The 21,739-nt window shown below is 40.2% G+C and overlaps 3 protein-coding genes across 4 annotated transcripts in view; 2 read left to right on the plus strand and 1 right to left on the minus strand.

Moving 5' to 3' along the window:
* Positions 1 to 9,074, plus strand: part of tbl1x (transducin beta like 1 X-linked) — a 21,847-nt gene extending 12,773 nt beyond the window's left edge. For both annotated transcript variants that reach the window (XM_026375946.1, XM_026375945.1), the window contains 14 exons: positions 468 to 573; positions 1,130 to 1,275; positions 1,563 to 1,782; positions 2,745 to 2,877; positions 3,028 to 3,169; positions 3,269 to 3,332; positions 3,455 to 3,552; positions 5,192 to 5,252; positions 5,372 to 5,493; positions 5,587 to 5,661; positions 5,758 to 5,885; positions 6,562 to 6,727; positions 6,830 to 6,931; positions 7,085 to 9,074. In XM_026375946.1, coding sequence (XP_026231731.1) covers positions 516 to 573; positions 1,130 to 1,275; positions 1,563 to 1,782; positions 2,745 to 2,877; positions 3,028 to 3,169; positions 3,269 to 3,332; positions 3,455 to 3,552; positions 5,192 to 5,252; positions 5,372 to 5,493; positions 5,587 to 5,661; positions 5,758 to 5,885; positions 6,562 to 6,727; positions 6,830 to 6,931; positions 7,085 to 7,111 — 1,542 coding nt within the window. In that variant the 5' untranslated portion in view covers positions 468 to 515 and the 3' untranslated portion in view covers positions 7,112 to 9,074. The remainder of the gene's footprint in view (positions 1 to 467; positions 574 to 1,129; positions 1,276 to 1,562; positions 1,783 to 2,744; positions 2,878 to 3,027; positions 3,170 to 3,268; positions 3,333 to 3,454; positions 3,553 to 5,191; positions 5,253 to 5,371; positions 5,494 to 5,586; positions 5,662 to 5,757; positions 5,886 to 6,561; positions 6,728 to 6,829; positions 6,932 to 7,084) is intronic.
* On the minus strand, positions 8,097 to 15,381 carry gpr143 (G protein-coupled receptor 143). The gene is made up of 9 exons (XM_026375947.1): positions 15,101 to 15,381; positions 13,999 to 14,108; positions 13,552 to 13,646; positions 13,117 to 13,209; positions 12,802 to 12,911; positions 12,604 to 12,712; positions 11,553 to 11,670; positions 11,212 to 11,467; positions 8,097 to 9,789 (listed from the first exon to the last, which is right to left on the minus strand). Exons 1-9 carry the CDS (start codon positions 15,354 to 15,356, stop codon positions 9,686 to 9,688), a joined length of 1,251 nt encoding a protein of 416 aa, XP_026231732.1. The 5' UTR covers positions 15,357 to 15,381; the 3' UTR covers positions 8,097 to 9,685.
* On the plus strand, positions 15,357 to 20,588 carry LOC113172889 (ankyrin repeat and SOCS box protein 9). Its single transcript, XM_026375948.1, has 7 exons — positions 15,357 to 15,446; positions 17,465 to 17,873; positions 17,976 to 18,055; positions 18,293 to 18,400; positions 18,877 to 19,027; positions 19,269 to 19,403; positions 19,729 to 20,588. The coding sequence occupies exons 2-7, from the start codon at positions 17,792 to 17,794 to the stop codon at positions 19,944 to 19,946; spliced, it is 774 nt and encodes a 257-aa protein (XP_026231733.1). The 5' UTR covers positions 15,357 to 15,446; positions 17,465 to 17,791; the 3' UTR covers positions 19,947 to 20,588.
* The last annotated feature ends 1,151 nt before the right edge of the window (positions 20,589 to 21,739 follow it).

The following is a 21,739-nucleotide window of genomic DNA, read 5'->3' on the forward strand; positions in this document are numbered from 1 at the left end:
TGAGAATAATTGACTACTATGAATAATTAGATTCTTGCGCTCTCCTGTAATTTACCAGATAACCAGTAGACTGACATTTAATATTCTTACGGCTTTATCAGGGTGTTTCCATCTCAATGGTTGGCCAGGTCACTAATGGGAATCACCATTCAGTTCTCATTGGAAGCCAAATGGATATAGACATCCCCATTATGCCAGAGAAGAGAGGCTGGAAATACTTAGCCGGTACTAGACAAGGATTCACATGTTAAGTGACCCAGCTATTGACATTGTCAAAGGAATGAATCATGCAGCAATGGGCGAGACAAGAGCGAGCATGTACTAACAGAAGCTGGAAGTCAGGGCTATCCTTTGTACGTGTCTATTAAAATATGTCAGCACACGACTTCGCCAATACAATTGTTTAAGAATATGTCATTTGGAGACATGAATATTAATCTCTGCTCCCATTTTAATTCTATTTTCAGGAGTGAGCCCAGCCTTCCATCGTACCTCCTCCCTTTTATTGGGCTAAAATGAGTATTACCAGTGACGAAGTGAACTTCTTGGTCTACAGATACCTCCAAGAATCAGGTTTGTCACACTAACATCTGCTAAACATGTTCAATTCAATATTACAGGGTTTTATGTGTACATATTATTTGACCATTGTCTAGAAAATACAAATGGCATTAATGTATCTGAAGACAAAGCACCTAATGACATAATCTTTAATTATATTATATGTTATATAATGGATGGAAAGAAGCAGGGCATTCTGTAATGTGATAAAATTGTTGGTGTACATCTCCCTCCTACTCAAAGTGCTATTTACCGAAGGATTTGGATTAATGATTAAAATTGTTGCTGGTGTGTTTTATTATTGTTTATTGAGACTGTTTGAGACTGCTTCCAACGCCATCTGGCAGAATACAAGCTACCAGCAGCTCTGAGAGGTCAACATTGACATTGGCATGCCTGATTATACTCTCAAATGTCATGCTTGTTATGCCTTTCAGTTTTGTATTCAACCACTGTTAGCTTTGTTTGGATCAAACAAGACCTTCCTTTGAATATTTGTGTTGTGTTGGTGCACATCTTGTGCTTGGCACTGTCCCATTAATGAATATGAATGGTGTTTTGTTTTCAGGTTTCTCCCACTCAGCATTCACCTTTGGCATTGAGAGCCACATCAGCCAGTCTAACATAAATGGAACACTAGTGCCCCCTGCAGCTCTTATCTCCATCCTGCAGAAAGGGCTTCAGTATGTGGAAGCAGAAATTAGCATCAATGAGGTGAGAGTGTGGACCTGCTGTTTCTGACCCCTACAGATGTTTTATACTCGTTAATGATAAAAAGGTCTCTGTGATAACATCCAGGGTTAACTGTTGTTGTCACATTTTCACTTATCTGTATACTGGAAGCAGCTGATGAATGATTGTACAGGAATGCTAATCAGGAAGCAGTCTTCACCTTTTTAATTAGTCTTTATCAAAAAAACATGGTGCTAGACAAGCCACTAATTAAAAATCACATTCCTGATATGTGTTTTTTTTTTTTTTACTTGCCGTTGTCCTGACAGGATGGTACAGTCTTCGATGGTCGGCCGATCGAGTCGCTATCACTCATTGATGCAGTGATGCCAGATGTGGTCCAGACGCGACAGCAGGCCTTCCGTGACAAGTTAGCCCAGCAGCAGGCTGCCAGTGCCATGGCAGCCTCAACCTCTGGACACCAGCCTAATGCACCAAAGAACGGAGAAGCCACTGTCAATGGGGAGGAGAATGGCACCCACAACATGAGTAAGTTGAATACAAAGACATGGCAAGCTGGAGCTGCTCCTTTTGGACTGTGTTTGGGGTCTACTCTGTATTTCTGGACGTATTGCTGCTCTAAGGCGAGACGTCCTCTGGTACTGCTAATGAGTTTTTCATCAGAATATTTGAATTGCATTTATTGGGGTAGCCTAACTGTTCATCTCACGACATTACTTGCCTTGAAAACACACGTTGTCCTTTTATGTAATAATATTTAGTATTTGTGATGTGAGCAAATAAACCTCAGGGTCAGAAATATTGAACTCAGCAGTGTTCCTCCATCAGTAGTCTTCTCTCAGGTGTGTGGTGCAGTGTTGGTTTAACAATGTAAAGGGCATCTGGATGTGAGTAATCTTTTAAAACAGATCATGTGCAATCATGAAAAATGGTGTATTCTCCTTTGGTGCCTTCCCACTTAAAAATGCTCTTGAACCTAGTAAAATGATCAGTTTTTATATTTACAATATTGTCACATTAACACAGAAACAACAGCAGCTGTGTAGTTTTCACAGAATGTGATATCATTAGCAGCATTTAGCTTCTTCTGGGAGTGAAATCAAAAAGGCATAGATCAGGTGGAGCTCTTGTCAAGAGGAAAAGGAGTGGATGTTTGTGTCAGTGTATCCCCCAAGGAAATGAATAAGAAGGAGTGGATGGTAATGGAAACAGTTGGGTGTGTGTAAGGCTTCACGCTCTGAGGATACTGAGAGGATTTTACAAGGTAGAGATGAAATGAAAGCTCACCAAGCTTCTCCCTGTTTAAAAGGCTGCATTAATTAGTGTGACTGGGTTCTTATTATACTGCAATTATTATATGTACTCCAAGAGGGTCTTTTTTTAGACTGAGGTTAAAAAAAGTACCACTGGCATTTACTGATTGGCTTGTCTTGGCATATGCATACAGTATATGTAGTGAAGTAAATGTATGCGTGTGTGCTTATTATCAGATAACCACAGTGAGCCCATGGAGATGGATGTAGATGTTGAGATACCGGCCAGTAAAGCCACAGTATTAAGAGGCCACGAGTCTGAAGTGTTCATCTGTGCCTGGAACCCCGTCAGTGATCTCCTGGCCTCTGGGTGAGTCACGCTGGATGATTCATACTGTATCGTATGCATGCTTTGGCTGTTCTTCTGTAAGATGAATGGCTTTAGAAGAATTATCATTGACAGCTTATATTCCAACAACCTTTTGACACCCCTCGTGCTGTGTTGGTATTCTGTGTTCAGCTCGGGAGACTCAACCGCCAGGATCTGGAACCTGAACGAGAATAATAACTCCAACTCCACCCAGCTGGTGCTGCGCCACTGTATCCGAGAAGGTGGCCAGGATGTCCCCAGCAACAAAGACGTCACCTCGCTTGACTGGAATGTAGGTCCCCGTCCTCCTCATGCAACTCTGTTCTTCTGCTTGCACCATGTGCACTTGAGGATAGTTAAGTAACACCTTTGTTATCTTTCCATCCAACAGAGCGACGGGACTCTTCTGGCAACAGGCTCATATGATGGATTTGCAAGAATATGGACAAAGGATGGTATGTCCCCCATCATTTCATCATAATGTTGGTTAGTGGTCATTAGTTTTAAGTCATTGTTACTGTGACAATTGTGAAAAAGATCTTTTCTAATAGAAATGGATATGACTTTTATCCATTAGGAAATCTGGCAAGCACCTTGGGGCAGCACAAAGGGCCCATATTTGCACTCAAGTGGAACAAGAAGGGGAACTCTATTCTCAGTGCTGGCGTAGATAAGGTATTTCATAAAGCTCCCCAAGCATGGATTTGTGTCTTCCAATAATAATATCCTAATGTGTTTTTCACCAGTCCTCAGGCATGGAATAAATATTTGAAGTGTTAATCTGTAGCACATAACTTCTTTGGTATCTATATGAAACTGCACTGCTATCAATAAATGTTCTGTAAAGTATAAACACAACAGATACATAAACTTAGAACCCTGTAATATTTAATATGTATATATCTTTATGTAATTATATTTAATTTAGTATTTCAGTTGCTAATGGCAGCGTAATAACCAATTCTAATTGAATACAACATTGTTTATGACAGTGTATAAAAAATATTGGAAGCTTTCTCCTTTTTTCCCACTTGAACATACACATCCTGTTTGTGGATATGCATCTTTTTTGTTTTTTGCATCTTTTGCAACCAAGTATTCTATATGAATTTAGAATATATACTGGAATTAATTGCAAAAATATTCTCCCCTTTTCAAGTCAGTATTTAATTGATGCTTGTTTGGGCACATGAGTGTGGATAGGTTTCAATCAGCTTTGCACATGTAGCCAGTGCAGCTTTCCCCATTCTTTTTTCTTTTTTTTTTTTTTAACTGCTCAGGCTCTGTCATATTGCATGGGAATTGTAAGGAAACAACCCGTTTCAAGTTCAGCCACAAATTCCCAATTGGATTGTGGTCTGGGCTTTGACTTGGCCCCTCCAGAACAGTAACAACATTGTTTTTAAACCATTTGTGTGTAGCTTTGGCTGTATGCTTGGGGTCACGTTCCTGCTGCAATACAAATCACCACAGTTCTCTTTCAGACTGCATCAGGTATTCTTCCAGGATTTCAATATAAATGGCTGCAATCATTTAACCCTATAGATACACAAGCCATCCACGACCTCCTGCAGAGAAGCATCCTCTAAGCTTGATGCTGCCACCACCACTAGGCTTCACAGTGGGGATGGTGTGTTTGTGCTGATGCACATAGTCAAGTGTACAAGACATGTTCTTGAGTCCATTCCGTTACCTTTTCACAGAGTAGCTTGGAGTGTTCTTTTCGTCTTCATGGTGCAGTTTTTTGGCCAGCATACTGTCACCAGTAATACATGTGTACTGTATTTACACTATGCTGCGTTTATTTGAAACACATTTTCAATTACTTTAGATTACTTTGTAGAGATCTGACTTATAATATATATTTAACATGAGAGAGTGTCTCTGCTGATCAGTGTAGAAACGGCCAGATTAAAATGACCTAGATAAAGTGTTGTTAATAATAAGAATAATACTTGTCAAAGGCACCGTATGTGAAAAGTTCACATTGCTTTTACATTAGTTTTTTTTGTCACTGTGATTAAAAGTGGCTTTGTTTATTCTGTGGATGATTCCTTAAACAAAATAGAACTGCATATTGATAGCCACAGAAATTGAACAGGCAGAAATTGAATTACAAGGGGAAAGGCACACCAAGGACAGTTACTAAAGCACTAGCTGTAGCAGTATTTGCTTCTACCCGGCCTTCCTGTTTTGTGGGATGGAGTTGTTGATTTCAAACCCTGACAGCCCTTTAAGGTGCATTTAAAGAACCTTTAATGTGCCACATTGTTTATAATTATGCATTCTGAAATGCTCAATTTCATTTTTCCAGACGACAATCATTTGGGACGCACACACAGGAGAAGCCAGGCAGCAGTTCCCCTTTCACTCAGGTAAAGTGAGTTCACTAGACAAAATGTTTCCTGCAATACAGGGACTGTATTGTGGACTTCCAAATCTCAGTTGTTCTAATGACTGAGGACTCTTGCATTAATTAATTAATATTCCACAGCCCCAGCTCTTGATGTCGACTGGCAGAACAACACCACTTTTGCCTCCTGTAGTACAGACATGTGCATCCACGTATGTCGACTTGGCTGCGATCGGCCTCTTAAGACGTTCCAGGGTCACACGGTAAAAACCTTTTCCGATATTGCTCTTGTGATGTTATATCTGACCAATCGGTGCACTCTGGGGATATTCATGCTACCATGGTTTGTTTTGCAGAATGAAGTTAATGCTATTAAGTGGGATCCATCAGGTATGCTGCTTGCGTCCTGCTCCGATGACATGACGTTAAAAGTAAGACTAGCCCTCAGCCTCGCAGATCAAAGAGAACGATCCCCTGTGTTGATTTCTGTTGAGTCATATTCTGTTACTCCTGTTTCCTTCACACAGATTTGGAGTATGAAGCAGGAGTCCTGTGTTCATGACCTTCAGGCTCACAGTAAAGAGATCTACACCATCAAATGGAGCCCCACCGGCCCCGGCACAAACAACCCCAACTCCAACATCATGCTCGCCAGGTGGGAAAATGCTCAAACGAAGCTAACATCCAGTAGCATGCAGAGCTTGTGTATATGAGGTTTGCATGTGTCTGTGTTTTTAGGAAGGGTACACCTGTCATATAATGACATTCAGAACACGAAGCAAAACCCAACTGCTCATAATTGTCAGTGGCCCATAGTCTTGCACACCGACCCAGATGTGCATGCATGTGAAAATATTCTAGTTCAAATCCCACAGGCATTTACATTCCTTACCAACCACCCAGCACACAGTCCTGAAATTCACACTGACTGGAAATAAACCTACTATTACCTACTATTAATAAGGAGCTTTGTAATCTAATGTTCTGTCACCTTTGAACAGTATGTTCACGTTACAAACTGATAATAGTTCACTTTTATTAGTCATCGAGGTCGCCCGTAGCAGATTAACCAACAGCTTCATACCTCAGTGAAGAGCTGTTGATGATGTTGATGATATGTAGGTTCTGAACTTGTATAGCTTCCTTTGTATCTCTTTGTTTTGGGGGGTCAATCACTGCATAGTAAATCTGTGGCAATGTGGAAGTATCTTTTAGACACTATGCAAACTACTAGTTTTTGGACTTTTAATGACTTGTCATTTATTTATTTAATTTTACAAAAGCAGTTGATCCTGTTCTGATTTTTGTTCACTCTTCCCCCACACGCACAGTGCCTCTTTTGACTCGACAGTCCGACTGTGGGATGTCGAGCGAGGAGTTTGTATTCACACTCTTACCAAGCACCAGGAACCCGTCTACAGTGTGGCTTTCAGCCCTGATGGCATGCACCTGGCCAGCGGCTCCTTCGATAAGTGTGTCCACATCTGGAACACCACTGTAAGTGTCATGTATACAGTTACTGACAGACGAAAATCAATGTTTAAAAATGCTAATTCTATTTGACTAGAATTGGTCATTCATTAGTTTGTTCTGTTTCAGACTGGAGCTTTGGTGCACAGCTACAGGGGTACTGGTGGTATTTTTGAGGTGTGCTGGAACAGCACCGGGGACAAAGTTGGTGCCAGTGCATCAGATGGCTCAGTGAGTAACAGCTATTGTGATGACTGTAATTTTCAACTATAATATAAATACGTGCAGTTTTTTAAATATCTTCTGTAGTTAACTGAAATCATAACTAGTACCCATGCTTCTTTGAACTGTCCTATTAATGCTACCTAACTCTTTATCTTTTAGGTATGTGTTCTTGATCTCCGAAAATAGCCGACCTGAGACTTCGATGAATCCTGGAACATGCAGCAAATTGCCTTCTTCTGACATCAGCAAACAAAATCTCACTGCTGAGTTGAGCTGTTGGGGTGGACTGAAACAAAACGTGCACAGGAGTAAAAGCAGATTACTGCAGCACCTTCTGACCAGCTAACTTCAGTGCACCTTACAGTGTTTAAGATATGCCTATTTGAGACATAATGGAAGATGGTGACGAGATCCCCAAGACTGGAATCCAACTCCCAGGGTGCATCCTTGTTTTAAAAGGCCTCTAATGAGGAAGTGCTGAAATCCCTCCGGGCCACTGGTCCAGCTGTTACCGGGTTGTAAGTGTGGAAACACAAAAATGAGTTTTATATAAGAAGAAAAGTGTTAACGAAACAGATGTTTGGCTGTAAAAGGCAACTAATTATGAAAGAGAGGTTGTGTTTTTAGAATTCCTCTGCGCAAATGTTACTTCATGTCCAAATGAACCAACTGGGGATGTGATGAAAGTAACATCAACACTGAAGCACTGGTATTGTCTGTTGACAGGGTGCTTAACTTCTCCTCAGTGGAGACTAGTTTGTTTCAAGAGTACTTCTTGCTTTTTTGTCTATTTTCTGCAGATGGACTTTTGAAAGTCAAAACTGAATGTGCCGCTATGGGGTCGTTTTTAGCTCACATTTAACAAAAGGTCAACAGAAGGAAAACCTGCCAAGTCCTAACTTCCTAAAATGACCTGCTCCATTCACTCAAGATTCTTTTTTTTTTTTTTTTTTTGAGGAGGGAGAAAGTGGTTTACAAAAAGAATTTTCTCCCTTTTGGATGTAAATTTAAAGAATGTAAAGTTATGTAAATTAGATTAATACACAGACTTATATACTGTGTATATGTTTATATACAGTATTGCCATCCTGTAGGGGCTCATTAATGGCTAGAGCTGTCACATCTTTGCTTTTAACGCCTGACAAGACCTCCTTTTTAAATGCATGTTTCATTTTTTTTTTTTTTTTTTTTTTTTAATAGTCTTTCTCAACTCGGTCGTTAATTTCCAGTGGATCGTTATTTTTTTTTCTCCAGTCACAAATAATGTCAATACATATGCTGAGCATCTTTTATTCCTGAAATCCATGTAAGAAATGTGCACCTTTTTACCTAGGGACATTATTAGGGAAGTATTTGATCAACAGTGTGGAAGAGAACAATCATGGTCTTCTTTTATGACCATACCTTTAAAAGTACAGACCTGAGCGAGGTCAGCTACTACAGCTTCACTTGCATTACCATGCTTTCTCTTTGGCACTTCCCTCACAATCGGTCTACTGATTATTCAGAGCACATTTTAACCAGGAGAAGGTCACGCATAATTCCTGCTGTTGCTTAAAAGTAAAAAAGCAGCAGTCATTTGTATTGTTCAGACCCACTGAATGCTGCCCTCTGATCAGATTTGGTCACACTTCAAATGCCCGTGTCCTAGCTTCACCGCTGTGCAGTAAGTCTGCTTCATTCCGCTTGATGGGATCTAACGTCAGAGCCTGCAAACTAACATAACATACCATCACTTTGTCTTTTTCTGGTCCCTTTCCCTTTTAGACAACTTCAGTCAGAGCAATATGAAGTGCACTTTTTGTAAGGGTGGATTCAGCTGATATTGTGATTTTGCTGAAATTAAAAGGGCCAATTTATGTTTGTCTTCTCTTGTCAAAGTCACAGTTGGATGTTAATGGGAGGTTCATTGTTTTCTAACTTTTTCATTTGCTGAGAGCCATTATTGTCTGTGTCAGACTGAGAATTGGGCTATAGATCGGTGGCCATTCTTGGCATATTGAGGAGCACAGTGTGGAATAAGTAATAAGTGCTGTGACAGCTACTGTCTCACCTACACCCTGATTCAGGGTGTGGTCACCTATTTCCAAGACAAAATGTTGAAGTCATTCAGTGTCTCAAATAAATCACTCTATTTTGATATCAGAAACCACAGAGTCTGTCTTCCATTGACTTTCCTTTCAGCATTTAGTTTGACATTAAAAGGTTCCTGTGCAGTACTGTGCAACCACTAAAAGGACAAAGTGTGACAAAGAAAAGCTTAAGAAATCTTTTTGATATTCAATATAGTATAAAACAGATGAGGGCAAAAGACAGTGGGAAACTTAAAAAAAAAACAAAAACACTAATTATTACATTCTTTTGTGTCTTGGGAGCTTAACAGCAAGGGTGCATAAGGCAGCTATGCATGCAATTCAGAGAATTTACAGGGAAAAAAATATTTCCTGTAGCACCTTAGCAATTTTAAAGGTCAACATGTAACTTTGGGACTCTTCAGCTGCACAGTTAGATGAGTGTCATATAACATTAAACTGTAGTGTAGACATATTTTTAAAATCTTCAAGAAAAAGAAAAGGCTTGGGATCAAGAATCACACTTATCCTCTTGTACCAGCTAATGCAAAGTGGTGACTAGTTAATTTTTGATAAGGTCTCTGCAGGACAACAGAATCTAAGAGGAGACTATCTAAAACAAAAGCAACTAAAAGAACATGGTTACACATCAAAAGTAGGGGGGGGGGCGAGTTGTTGACGACCCCAGCTAGTGCCTCACAGAGTTCTCCAACGATTCCCCATCAGCGTCTACATCGTCATAGTCTCGTAGCTCACTGGAAATGTGGATTTCAACTGTACTAGACTCTGAACCTAGCAAGACAAGATAGGAGTAGATTACTGGTACACCCCTCGGCAAACAGCTCATCAAACTGCTCATCAGGTATTCGCATACGCCTCCATCACAAATGTCTTTATAATTATAACAGTATTCATTTACAAATGTATTTTGGGAATTTTAATATTTAGTTTGCAAATGGAGCCTTTAATGAGAGGTTTTTACTGTATTGCATTTACAATTGATCTATAGTTTCATCTGATGAAAAACAAGCTGAGGGCTGTATAAACGAGTGAAAAACATATTTCCTTTAAAAGAATAACTTTATTTCTATATCAAGACAGTGTCCCATTTCAGAGACACTGAATGGTGACACAAAGCACCGCATAGTCCTTACACATGATTACATGGAGAATACAAACAACTACAAAAATAGAGAAAATCTGTACAAAATCATCCCAAAATACATTTAATTGATTTTAACAGAACTTTTTTTCACAACAGATGTTTAGACTTGTCACAGTAGGAAAAAGCATCTGTTTTAATAATAATTTCACATTGTTGTCAAAATGTCTCCTGTGAAAAATGCCTGTCATTACTCTGATTTTTAGAGTGAGAGTAAAATATTACTTTGATTCTTTAAATGCACATCAGCGGTCGACATGCACGCACCAGCCAGCCAAGGTACACCGAGCTAAAATTCAACCATACCTTAAAGATTATAATCAGCATGTTTGCAGTGTAAGAATATAACAACTTCCAAAATGAACTAGAAGTTGAAATAATTATTTCATATTTCATTTATTTACATTTTTATACTGTTGCTGGGTGTGCCTAATAAACTGGATGCTGGGTGCATTTTGCCTCGTCCATATGTATTTCTACATTCTCCATTGCTTTCTGCTTATCGCCTTTTGTGAACCCTGTAATGACACTTAACACTTTATGTGACAGCTTTAACAGCAGGTGTGAACTAGCGCTCATTATGATTTTACAGAGTCAACATAAATCCATGTGCTGTGATGGCACCAGTTCGTTATTTACAAAATTTGTGCAGCTTCCTGTTCAGTACAAGCTCATGCAGCTGTACCATTCAGTCAGCTGCAACACTGGTTTAAAATAACAATTCACTATTTCAGAGAGTTTTAGCTTTGACCTGATCAGTGGATCAAAATCTGCACCACTGAAACGCATTTAATCAATCAAAAACCTCAGTAAAACACTTTCCCTACTAACAAAAACAAATCAGACACATGTGGTAGCACAATATTGAGTGGATGGTATCATGCCATAGTGGCCTCATCCAAAAGAAAACGCATACTTTAAGAAGGGGCAGTTCAGCCACAGCACCAGGAAAACACCACGTACCAGTTACATATGATTCAGAAGAGTCGTGTGCGGGCTTCACCAGCCCTGATATACAGGTGAGTTGTTATTGCCATTGAAAGCCCAATTACCTTCTGAGAGGACACTGATGGCGTCAGAGTGGTGCTGACCGTTGCCCATCATGTTCTTCTTGGCTTCCTGGATGTGACTCTGGTGGAGCAGTGTGGTGCCCACTATGGGGTTATGGGTGGCGGAGTTAGGCACTGAAGTAGAAACCGAGTCCCAAGCCAGCTCCCTCCTCCGCTGCAAGCTGAGGTCGACATCAAAGCCCGTCCAGCCATGAAAGGCCAGAGTGTTGAGGAAGGCCTGCATGGGGTTGAGGATACCCTGGAAGAGTAGAGGTACAAAAGAATTTAGGGTGTTACATAAATAATTCAATGTAATATTCAATGTGTTGATATTTGTGACGAACCATGATGAACCATGTGATGAGGGCCGCGTTTCGGATATCTCTGAATTTATTGTTGTTGATGTCTGTCTGCATCTCCAGGTAGAACAGGAGACTCTCATTGATGATGTTAGGAACCCAGCTACAGCAACATCAGGGCAAAAAAAGATATGTCTAGTGAGCAGGGTAGGAATTCAAACGAGACTACATTTGACCCAAAAAACTAAATGTCATCATATGACTGTGCAGCTGATACGCAGCTCTAATTATGCTGAATTAACACTGGTTCATTTGTTAGGTCTCTAATCACGATTAATATATGCATACTTATATATTTATTGCATCTTTAGGACCCTTTCCTCCAAATTACACTTTTACAACAGTACTGATTGTTTAACAAACTGTAAATTAAATTTTTTTTTAACTTAATTTGATTACTTAATTTGAGACATACTTACATTAAAACAAAACTTTTGTTCAATTAAGCCTAGAGAAGCACGCGCACTCTGAGTTTACAAAGTGTATTACGTCTAGAATAAAGCCTGAAATTTTAAAGCTCAAGTATCCACACACGTCCTGGAAAGGGTGTTGCTCTCTAAAATCTCAATATACACCTTTTGGTCTCTGACACAGAGAACCAGGTGTCCACTCTTCCTGAAAACAAGCTGAAACGTGGTCTCGTCTAACCTTATAAACACATTTCCACTGTCTTTCTGTGCATCTGACATGAGCTCGTGCCCAGAAAACTCTGAAAAGCAGTGTTTCTGTATGTCTTCCACCATGCATAAGAGAGTGTCAGGCTGCATTTCTAGATGTAGCGACTGTTTTCCAAAATACTCCTGAGCCTGCATGGCTGTAACGGTAGCATGACGGTTTCTCGTGCAATGTTGCCTGAGGGCTCGAAGATCACACACATTCAACAGCAGTTTCCACCATAAACTGAGCCTTTGTTGGGCTTTTTACAGAAAAAACAGTTAACCTTTATGAAGAATGAGTTTGCATCAGGTTATTCAGTGTAGACCTTTAAAACTATTCCTTTGAAATTATGCCTTTGATAAAAAAAAATGTAACATACCAAATAAAAAACACCAGCATTATTTTAAAGAAGCGCATTTTTATCTCATTGGCCAGTTGTCTCTCATTTTCAGTGTAGATTCCTTGTCGTCGCTTTAACAAAGATGTCACTACATTAGAGAGAAGAGAGATGTGGTTATTTCTGTAAATATATATAAATAGATATATGTATATTTGACTGTGAGATTTGAGAACTGACCTGCTGATACGGTTCGGCTAAAGAAGATGGGGTTGGCTACAAAGACAAGCAGCATTGGTGCATATGTGGTGACATAGTGAGGGATAGCGTGCTGCAGGCCTTGTTCACAACTGGAAAAAAATGCAACAAAATGAAATGTTACAATGCAAAATACACTACAATGTGAAAAAAATGAGATGAAGTCCCTGAGAATTTGTTTTACTTATGTCAATGACTAAGATCACAAAGTTTTCATTGAAAGAAGGCTGATAACCTGTTGATCTCCTGATGAGGTGCATGTTAGTGTATCTAAAGGGAGAAATAAAAGAGTCTTACTCAGAAATGGATGGATAGTAGAGCATAGCCACTCCTTCAACACACAGCAGCACAGCCAGACCCCATGTAATCATGTGGTAAAGGATAATGGTGCTGATGGAGAAAGAAACAAGTCATGAGACTGAGCTCACAACCATGCTGAAGCTCAGAAGACAAATGTGCCGCATGGGCGGGCGAAAGAAAACTACTGTCGGCCTTTTGCAACACAAAAACCTTTGCGAAATCAACCTGTGCAGCTTCACTGAATGTTTTCTCGATGACAATTCTAGGCTAGGCCGGAGGACAGAGGAGCATTACGTCTTTAGTAGACAGTGTGGAAACATAAGAAAAGGAGGTTTTACACATTTCGCTGGATGTGAATGACGCCTTTTCAGCCCAGTGTGAAACTCAAACTGCGATTCAGGTGATAATGAAGTGTGGTAAATGGAAGAGCACCTGATTCCTGCAGATGTTTTCACCACGAGGAAGACGTCAACGGCATAACAAAAGGTCCACCAAAAAGAAGTGCTGAAAAACAACTGGATCCACATCTGGAACACACAAACTGGATACAATTGACATCCTCTACACGCCATCATTACAATAACTTCCTATGATAACAAATGAGTGAGGTTTGTTAGGTTAATTTGTGGCGTTTTACGAATACAAAAGGCAGATTGTGACAAATATTTTAAAGGCTGGCTGTGCACGGGCTTTGTGAGCACACATTAAGTATCCATATCCAGTATTTTTCAATTCATTGTCAGTTAAATGTCATTTGTCAGGCATAAAGCTGTACTCAACAAAAATATTTTATGCATTTTTCCGGCCCACATAAATCCTCAAATGAACCATTTGATTGTTTAACACGGTGAAGCTTTGTCAAAGGGGCATCATACGTACGGCACTGCCCACGCAGAAGACCTCTGGCAAGGCATCAGTGCTGTTGGCCACTGAGATGTGGTCGATGATGTTTGGCAGCCCCAGCCACACCGATGACCTTACAATAATACCTGCAAGAGGGAAACAGCACATGGTCTGTGACTGTGACTGATGAGCAAATGGGATCATTCCTGTTCTGGCAGCAAACACGTGTAAAAGGAATACATGTAAACACAAAGCCTAAGTAGGGGATGTGAAATTAGTCTGGTTTTAATGAACATTTAAAACATCAATCTATTTTATTTCACATTAATTCATTAATTAGTCAGTCATGGAGTCTTTTTAATAGCTGCTTTGCTTCATGGAACTACGCCTCCAGGTGTGTTTTACAAGGGTGTTTCCATTTCCAACATGAAACTCCTGGCTGTGAAGAGGCATAAGGAAAAAAAGGCTGCAGATTTTTGCTGCAGTGTGTTGTGTTTCAAATTGTATCAAGGGTGTGACTCGAGCTGTTGGTGTGTGATGGTGAATGAATCTCACACCGAAAAAGCATCAATCCATCCATCTTTCCTTAGAGCAGGTGCAGGCGAGATGTGCGGGACGGTTCACATGGTTCTGATGTACCACAGCTGTGGAAAACCAACTGTGTAGCATCTGTTTAAGAAGCTGCTTTAGTGCAGAGAAGGTGTGATGTGACTCCTATAGTCACTCACATGAGAGCTCCATGATTCAGTCTTTTGTTAGGTAATGACACAGATGAGACCTCAGAACAACACATCTCTTTGTTTTTCCACTGTATCAACATCTGAGCAGACATTTGCACTTCTGTAACATTTTTTACAACTTGTATCAATGAAAAATTCCTCAAAAATGTCAAAAGCCAATAATAATGGAGGTTTTATGTATGATATATGTTTTGTGGGGATATAAATAACATGGAGCTTGCTCTGTTTGGGTGAAGTATCCCAGACAGGCGAATGTAGAGCAACAAAAGGGTTAAAAGCTAAATATTTGAGTGCGTAATTGCGCCAAAACCACACTGTGAAATCCAGCGCACGCTTTTCTCTCCTTTCTCTCAGCTATGATAAGAAAACACCAGCAGCTTGTTGTTGTTTTTCTTTACCTGCGCATCCCAGTATGTCACATATACTGATGATGAACAAAATCCGTGAGGAGGACGCAGGCCTCGGCAGAGAGTACTGTCCAAGTCTCCTGTAACCTTTGCGCTTTGGCAGAATCTGTAGAACAGCGAAGACGAGGCTCAGAGCTGCGCTTCCCAGACTCAAAGCCCCGAACAGGACGGGCTGGAAGGAGACCACGAAGTCCGTCGCTGCGTCTCGGTTCGGGCAGCAGAAAGTCTCCAGCCGCGGGGATGCCATCACGGACTGGAGAGAAAGAGAGAAGTGGGCTAAAAGAGAGAGACGCGAGGAAAAGGAGAAGAAGAGGAAATGAATCCACGACCCAACTCAGTGAGAAATCACGGGGCTGAATCATCATGTGCTTCTATTTAATCCCCGCAGTTGTAGCTGAGCTGTGCCACAATACAAGACACCGACAAAGGACTGTTGTATGAGTGGATTCATGTGCAGTTCACTGTACTTTCAAATAGATTTGGCCTGTGAAGAATATAGAGTAGGCTGTAATAGGAATATATCATTTGGAACAGAATAACTTATACATTACAGTAATAAAAACACAAAACACAGTGTTAAGTTTAGAAACAGCAGAGGGTTGAAGGGTTGGATGCATCCAGTCCATTAGCTACAGGCTGACACTGATTTTACTGACAATCATTGACACGGACTGATCCCAGAATAACACAACCTGCATGCTTTGGAAATATGGGTGAAGATCCGAGCACCAGAAACTCACACAGGTGCAGGGAGAACATGCAAACTCGCACTGAAAGGTGAAGTTCAGAGTCCTATTTCATGATACATAGTTGGCCTGGTAAAGTTTTCAGTGTCAAAGCAGACAGATCTTTGATAACTTATGACTATAATTACTGACATCATTCACTTTCTTAGTTCATAAGTGGGTCAGTGAAAGGCCAGATCCACATTAGCCTCACTGTGTGTGTGTGTGTGTGTGTGTGTGTGTGTAATCTGGGATACTAGGTTGAGCCGTCTGGTGGGTGATGTGGGTCACTCTGTGTTGGGAGTTGGCATAAAAAATAAAAAGTCTACAAACTGACGTGAAAGATTTTAAGTCCTAATCCAGAAAACATGCTAAATATGTCAGGGACAATTGTATAAAAAGAAGATTTTTTTTATCAAAACAAATGCCTTCAACCCCTCTGATATGTATGCTGCCGGCATTCACCACAGCCAGATACAGGAGAGGTTATGGCAGCTGCTGGATCTGCTCGCTTGGCCGTAGATCTGAGAAAACTGGTGGACATTTGAAGCAGATTTATTCGGAGAACCAAAGCTTCAAGGGCTTTTCATTATTCAGTACTACACAGAGGGCATTCATTGAGTTTGTACAATGGCATACTAATCCATATGCACCTTCTCTGACAGGGCACAAAGTCAATACGATGGCAAGCTTGTAGTCTGCTGCCAGAGATTAACAACTCCCAGGGGAATATAATTAGACCATTGACTTGCTGTTTGAAGGTCTGCTCCCTGTTGCTGCCCTCTGCTGGTCTGCAAAATGTTAGTTATTGGTCCTCCCAAGACACATTGCTGGTACTGTGCATTAGGGAATAACCAAGTGTAAAAATGATTTAGCAAATACCTTTTCACATTAGCGTGTCATATACACAAAGCTCCATCACTAGACTAAGGTAATCTTAATAACCACAGGGGTGTATCCAACTGGATTTATCTCCCAGACACAAATGTAATGAGGAAACTTCACTGAACTCTGAACTGAGATGACGCTCTTTTATGGAGCTGCTATGGATTCAGTGTTTTACTCACAGGCACTAAAACAAAGAAGATTCTTGACTCCTTTAATTAAAGGAGGGTCCATCTGATTATTAGGCAACCAGGCATTATTAGGTCTAACAGTTAATGAGTACTGGATCAGAGGTGTAGTATGTCACACAAATAAAAATAAAACACTCTGAAGTCTTTCTATTTAGCATTTATAAAAGCACTACATGTCAAACTCAATACATTGTAAGATGTAACAAGTATAACTCATTATAATAATGTGTTATCATGTAGTTAGAAATAGCTATAAGGTCATTTTCAAGTGTATTTGTAATAACTATTTATGCTCATACAGACATTTTTGACACTATCACACCTGTGTTTTACTACTGTCTATTGCTATTTACTATCTCTTTATTGACCAGACACAAATTAGACTGTAGGCCAACATTATAGTATGTTAAAACATGCTTTAAATGTTTTAATACAGTGCTTATGATCGCTAAATATGGAAGTTAAAGTGAAGTGTAAGCTTCATGCATGATGCATTACCAGTTGTGATTAACTTTAACCTCGTAGACTGATTAATTTCTCTTCATTCTACTCAGTCAAAGCAAAATGTCCTCCATCAACGCCGCCCAACTCTGCTGGAGATGATGGGCGTGGCCGTACAGTCTCCAATTACACACAAGCTACAGACCTGCTCAACAGACGTCTCTCTTGCAACACCTTTATTGGCTGAGACGAAAACACTACACTCGAGTCCAACAGCCTGCGTCCTGCAAGGCAAAGTAAGAAATGACAACACAGCACTAAGCCCCCCCTACAACCTCCACTGTGCTCTGTCAGTTGCACGAAAATCTGCTTCTATTGCAAAAATTTATGAGAAGAAACAGATCAGGTCACAAAACAGCTTTGGGACAACGCAGTAAAATATGTCTGCTGGACACAAGGAGAGTCCACAAGACACTACAGTTCCAACTGAAAGTGCTTTTTTCTCAAATCCTTTGATGAGTGGTGAGTAGCAGTCTTTGTAATGTGTATATATATACATATATATATATACAAGTATGTTAGGTTAAAATATGATGTTACCGTGTCCTTGTTTTTGACACGTAGACGTTGAATCAGACTGGTCTCCGATTCATGACGCAGCCTTTAATGGACGTGTTCTCGCTCTGCAAAGACTTATTGCTCAGGTAAAGTTTAATGGGATTATGTGGGTCAGGTTAAGATGTTAATATTGCACAAAGAGATCATGTGATTTATGTGTTTAGAAAACATTCTACTTCTTCACAAAAAAATATGAAACACTGCATAAACCAGCATCTTGAAATTCTCAAATCTTTTGGGTCACTCTGGCCTCATATGTCATTTTATTTTGGACATTTCATTTTGGAGCATGTGCAGCGGGAGTATTAATGTGTTGTTCGCAGGGTTCATCTGTAAATCTGAGCACTTTGGACCAGGTCTCTCCCATCCATGGAGCATGCACACAGGGCCACGCGGCTTGTGCCAAGACTCTGATGGAAAATGGGGCAAACGTCAGTAGCGCTTTGTTGTCTGGCTATGCTTTTAGAATTGTTATGTGTGTGAATGTAACACAATTCAAGACAATACCAAATGACGACAGCATGTTTTGTGTCTTCCCTTCAAAGAAATTTCTAAATCCTGCACTAATCTAGTTTAAGAAGCGACCTCATTAATTATTGCTGAGTTTAAAGTTGGGATGGTGCATGTTGGTAACAGATTAGCCAGATACACACTAACAAGTATGCACATCCATGGATGCACAATTATACATTAACAAACAAGAATGTGCAGCCACAGAGTCTAACTTCTTAAACCAACATAATGCAATGCATGCTTAACAGTCGATTTTAGAAGTCCAAAACATTGGGTTGCTGCTTCTCATTTGTTCCATACTATATATAATTACCACTAATTGACATTGGCTGCTCGCTATGGAAACAGAATTACTTTTGTCTGATGTGTCTATTTGACTATTACTATCTGTCAGGTAAACAGTTCAACTGTGGATGGACACACTCCCCTATCAGAAGCTTGTGCCCACGGCCAAGTGACTTGTGCATCGCTGCTCCTTCAACATGGAGCAATTCCCTTGGGGACTAGTGAGTCCAGCTCTCCAATCCACAGAGCTGCAGCTAAAGGTTAGAGGTCACATACCAGTGCATATATGCAAGATAATCTATGCTGAACCAGCTTAGTCAGTCACTACAAGATGCTCAACTCATCTGAGAAGCTCAGTGAAACGTTTGATGTATAAAAATAGGGTGTGTTGGTGTTGTCTACAAAATAAAACGACTGCACATTCTTCCCCGAGATACCAAACACGAGCACATATCAGAGCAGATCGTTTCTCACTGTGATGATTCTGTTAACTCTGTTGAGGTCACCCAGAGTGCATCGAGCTACTCGTTCAGTATGGTGCAAATGTGGATCAGTACATCCATCAGTCAGGTTCCCCTCTCCATGTTGCCTGCTCCAATCAGCATTTGGAAACTGTGAGAAAACTGCTTGAACTTGGTAAGAAAGCTTCCTCAAACCTATCTCTCAAAATAAAAGTATATTTGTCAAGTATAAGCACAAAAAGTATTTTTTTTTTTTATATCACATTTTGCTAATCAAAGTCAGTTCAGGTCTTTGTGAGTACTACAGCTCATGTGGGAGCTGCTTGAAATATGTATGCCCTAAAGAAAAGGCCTCAGAGTCGGTTATGTAAGCAAAAAATCTGATGACTTGCATTCTGTCTTCTTTACTCGGGAAGAAAATGTAAACTGTACTGTCAGGGATGCTCTTCACCAGTTACATAATGTGAGGACACTATACCTCATTGGTCTCTTTCCTTGAGATGCTGATGTAAACAGCAGCGTGTCTGGTGACTCCCCCCTCCACATCGCTGCTCGTTTGTCCAGCCCACAGTTGGTGTCTCTGCTGCTTCATCACGGGGCCGATAGCTCCGTCAGAAACCTAGAGGGCAAACAGCCTTTGGACATCGCACCTCCCAACAGCTTAGTGGAAAGGCTGCTGACCCAAGCAGGAGGTGTTGACTCCAGATCAACCAAGTAGTCTCACAGTGAAGATTTACATGGTCTTTATGGTGGGCTGTGGGTTGAGGGGTATTATTAGAAGCAGCTAATGATCAGAACATCTCTTTGTCATGGCTCCTGAATGTCAGCCTTGCTGGTATGATCGAGACCTTAACCTCTCCACAGGACTGATAGGAGAATCTTACCAATCAGGCCCCTCAGAAACGTAATGCACTAAAAAACTTGGCACTCAAACCTAACAACAAACCTTTTCACTTCTGGGTCAATAGGGGGTGTACTTGCATAATCTTAGGGAGAGAGGTCCAAATCTTGGCTCATTGTTGTGTTGGTAATTAACTGTAAATCTCCGAAACACAGATTATCGAGATCAATCTAGACGTTTATATGAAGATTTTATCATTAAATATTCATAAATAACAACAAATGTTTATTACAATGTGGCAAAATGATCTCGAAATGTAACATACTCATAATATTTTTAATATGAGACAATACACACTCAGCTAAAGTAGCTTTTTTTTGTTATTTATGAAAGAATTACTTTGGAAATTTTTCACTTTTGATTGTAAAAACCCCAATCATTAAATATTATTACCAGTGTTTTTTTTTTTGTTAACAGTGTTTTGGTGTAAAGATAAAAAATAAAAGTGGCACTTAGTATTGACTGTGTGAATGAATGTGGTATAACCCATTTACATTATTGCTTCTTGTCCTAAAGAAAAGGAGCTTTGGAGATAAAACAAAGAATCGGGCATTTATGATTTTCCAGTTTTCTTATGGTGAGTTTTTCTTTATTATAATAATGTTGAGAAGAGAGAGGGCACTGCTTCGAAGCCAGGCCAATGACGTGCGCCATTTTTCGACACTCATTAACTCAGGTGATGAAAACACAAAGAATACAATGCCTTATTTAGGTCACCACATCATCACCCAAAATCGAGTATTTTCTGGCTGATTTCGTGGTAATGATTTGTTTATCCACTGCCTAAAGCATGAATGCAATTCAAAACAGATTAATCTCTTCTTGAGTCTTTGTAGTTTTGTCCATACAAGTACCATAAATATTAAGTGTGAGCAAAGCATAAGTGATAATATTTCCAAGGCTCATAGCTACCTCTCAGCTCTTGCCATCATTGCCCAAAACTTTTAATGGACTCGCTGACCTGTGACCCCTGTGTGTTTGTGTATAAAGTCAATCAGTGGGGCTAACAGACCCCACATGAGGAACAGTAGAAAACAGGGTCAGGATAGGTAAAGCAGAAAATATTTCTGAAGTATGATAAGCATAGTGTGCTTTTACAGAGTGTGGATATATCACTGTTATGTTTATCTTGTTATTGGAATTATTCGTTTATAGTAATGTTAACCAAATTTCAATAGGTAAAAAGAGATGATGAAAAAAGGCAGTGCAGTAGGGTAGTTCTAGCTCCTCAACTCACCAACACTCTTCTTGTTAAATGTAGCACTCATTAACTTTCCATCGATTACTCTGTCCCAATTTGCCACTCGAACTAAATAATCACCCCCTCAAACATCGCATGAGTGCCCAGGGCCAGCTACACATTGAACCGGGTTTCGATTTAACTGTTGTGTAATGCTAAATCAATACTTTGCAGGAGCTTCTGAATTCTGACGCTGCTGGGAAAAGACATGCAGAATCCACTTCCTTTAATCAGTGACACCTAGACAATCAGGTGAGGCAAGCTGGTCCTGGAATGGTGGTCACATGACCGCTCAAATAATTTTGCACTCAAGTCACTGTGGCATAACTGGTGGTGATGTTGTGTTATGCTCTGTGCAGTGCAGTGTATC

Source organism: Anabas testudineus, chromosome 21 (genome assembly GCF_900324465.2).
Source record: "Anabas testudineus chromosome 21, fAnaTes1.2, whole genome shotgun sequence".
In the NCBI taxonomy this organism is placed as follows: Eukaryota; Metazoa; Chordata; class Actinopteri; order Anabantiformes; family Anabantidae; genus Anabas; species Anabas testudineus.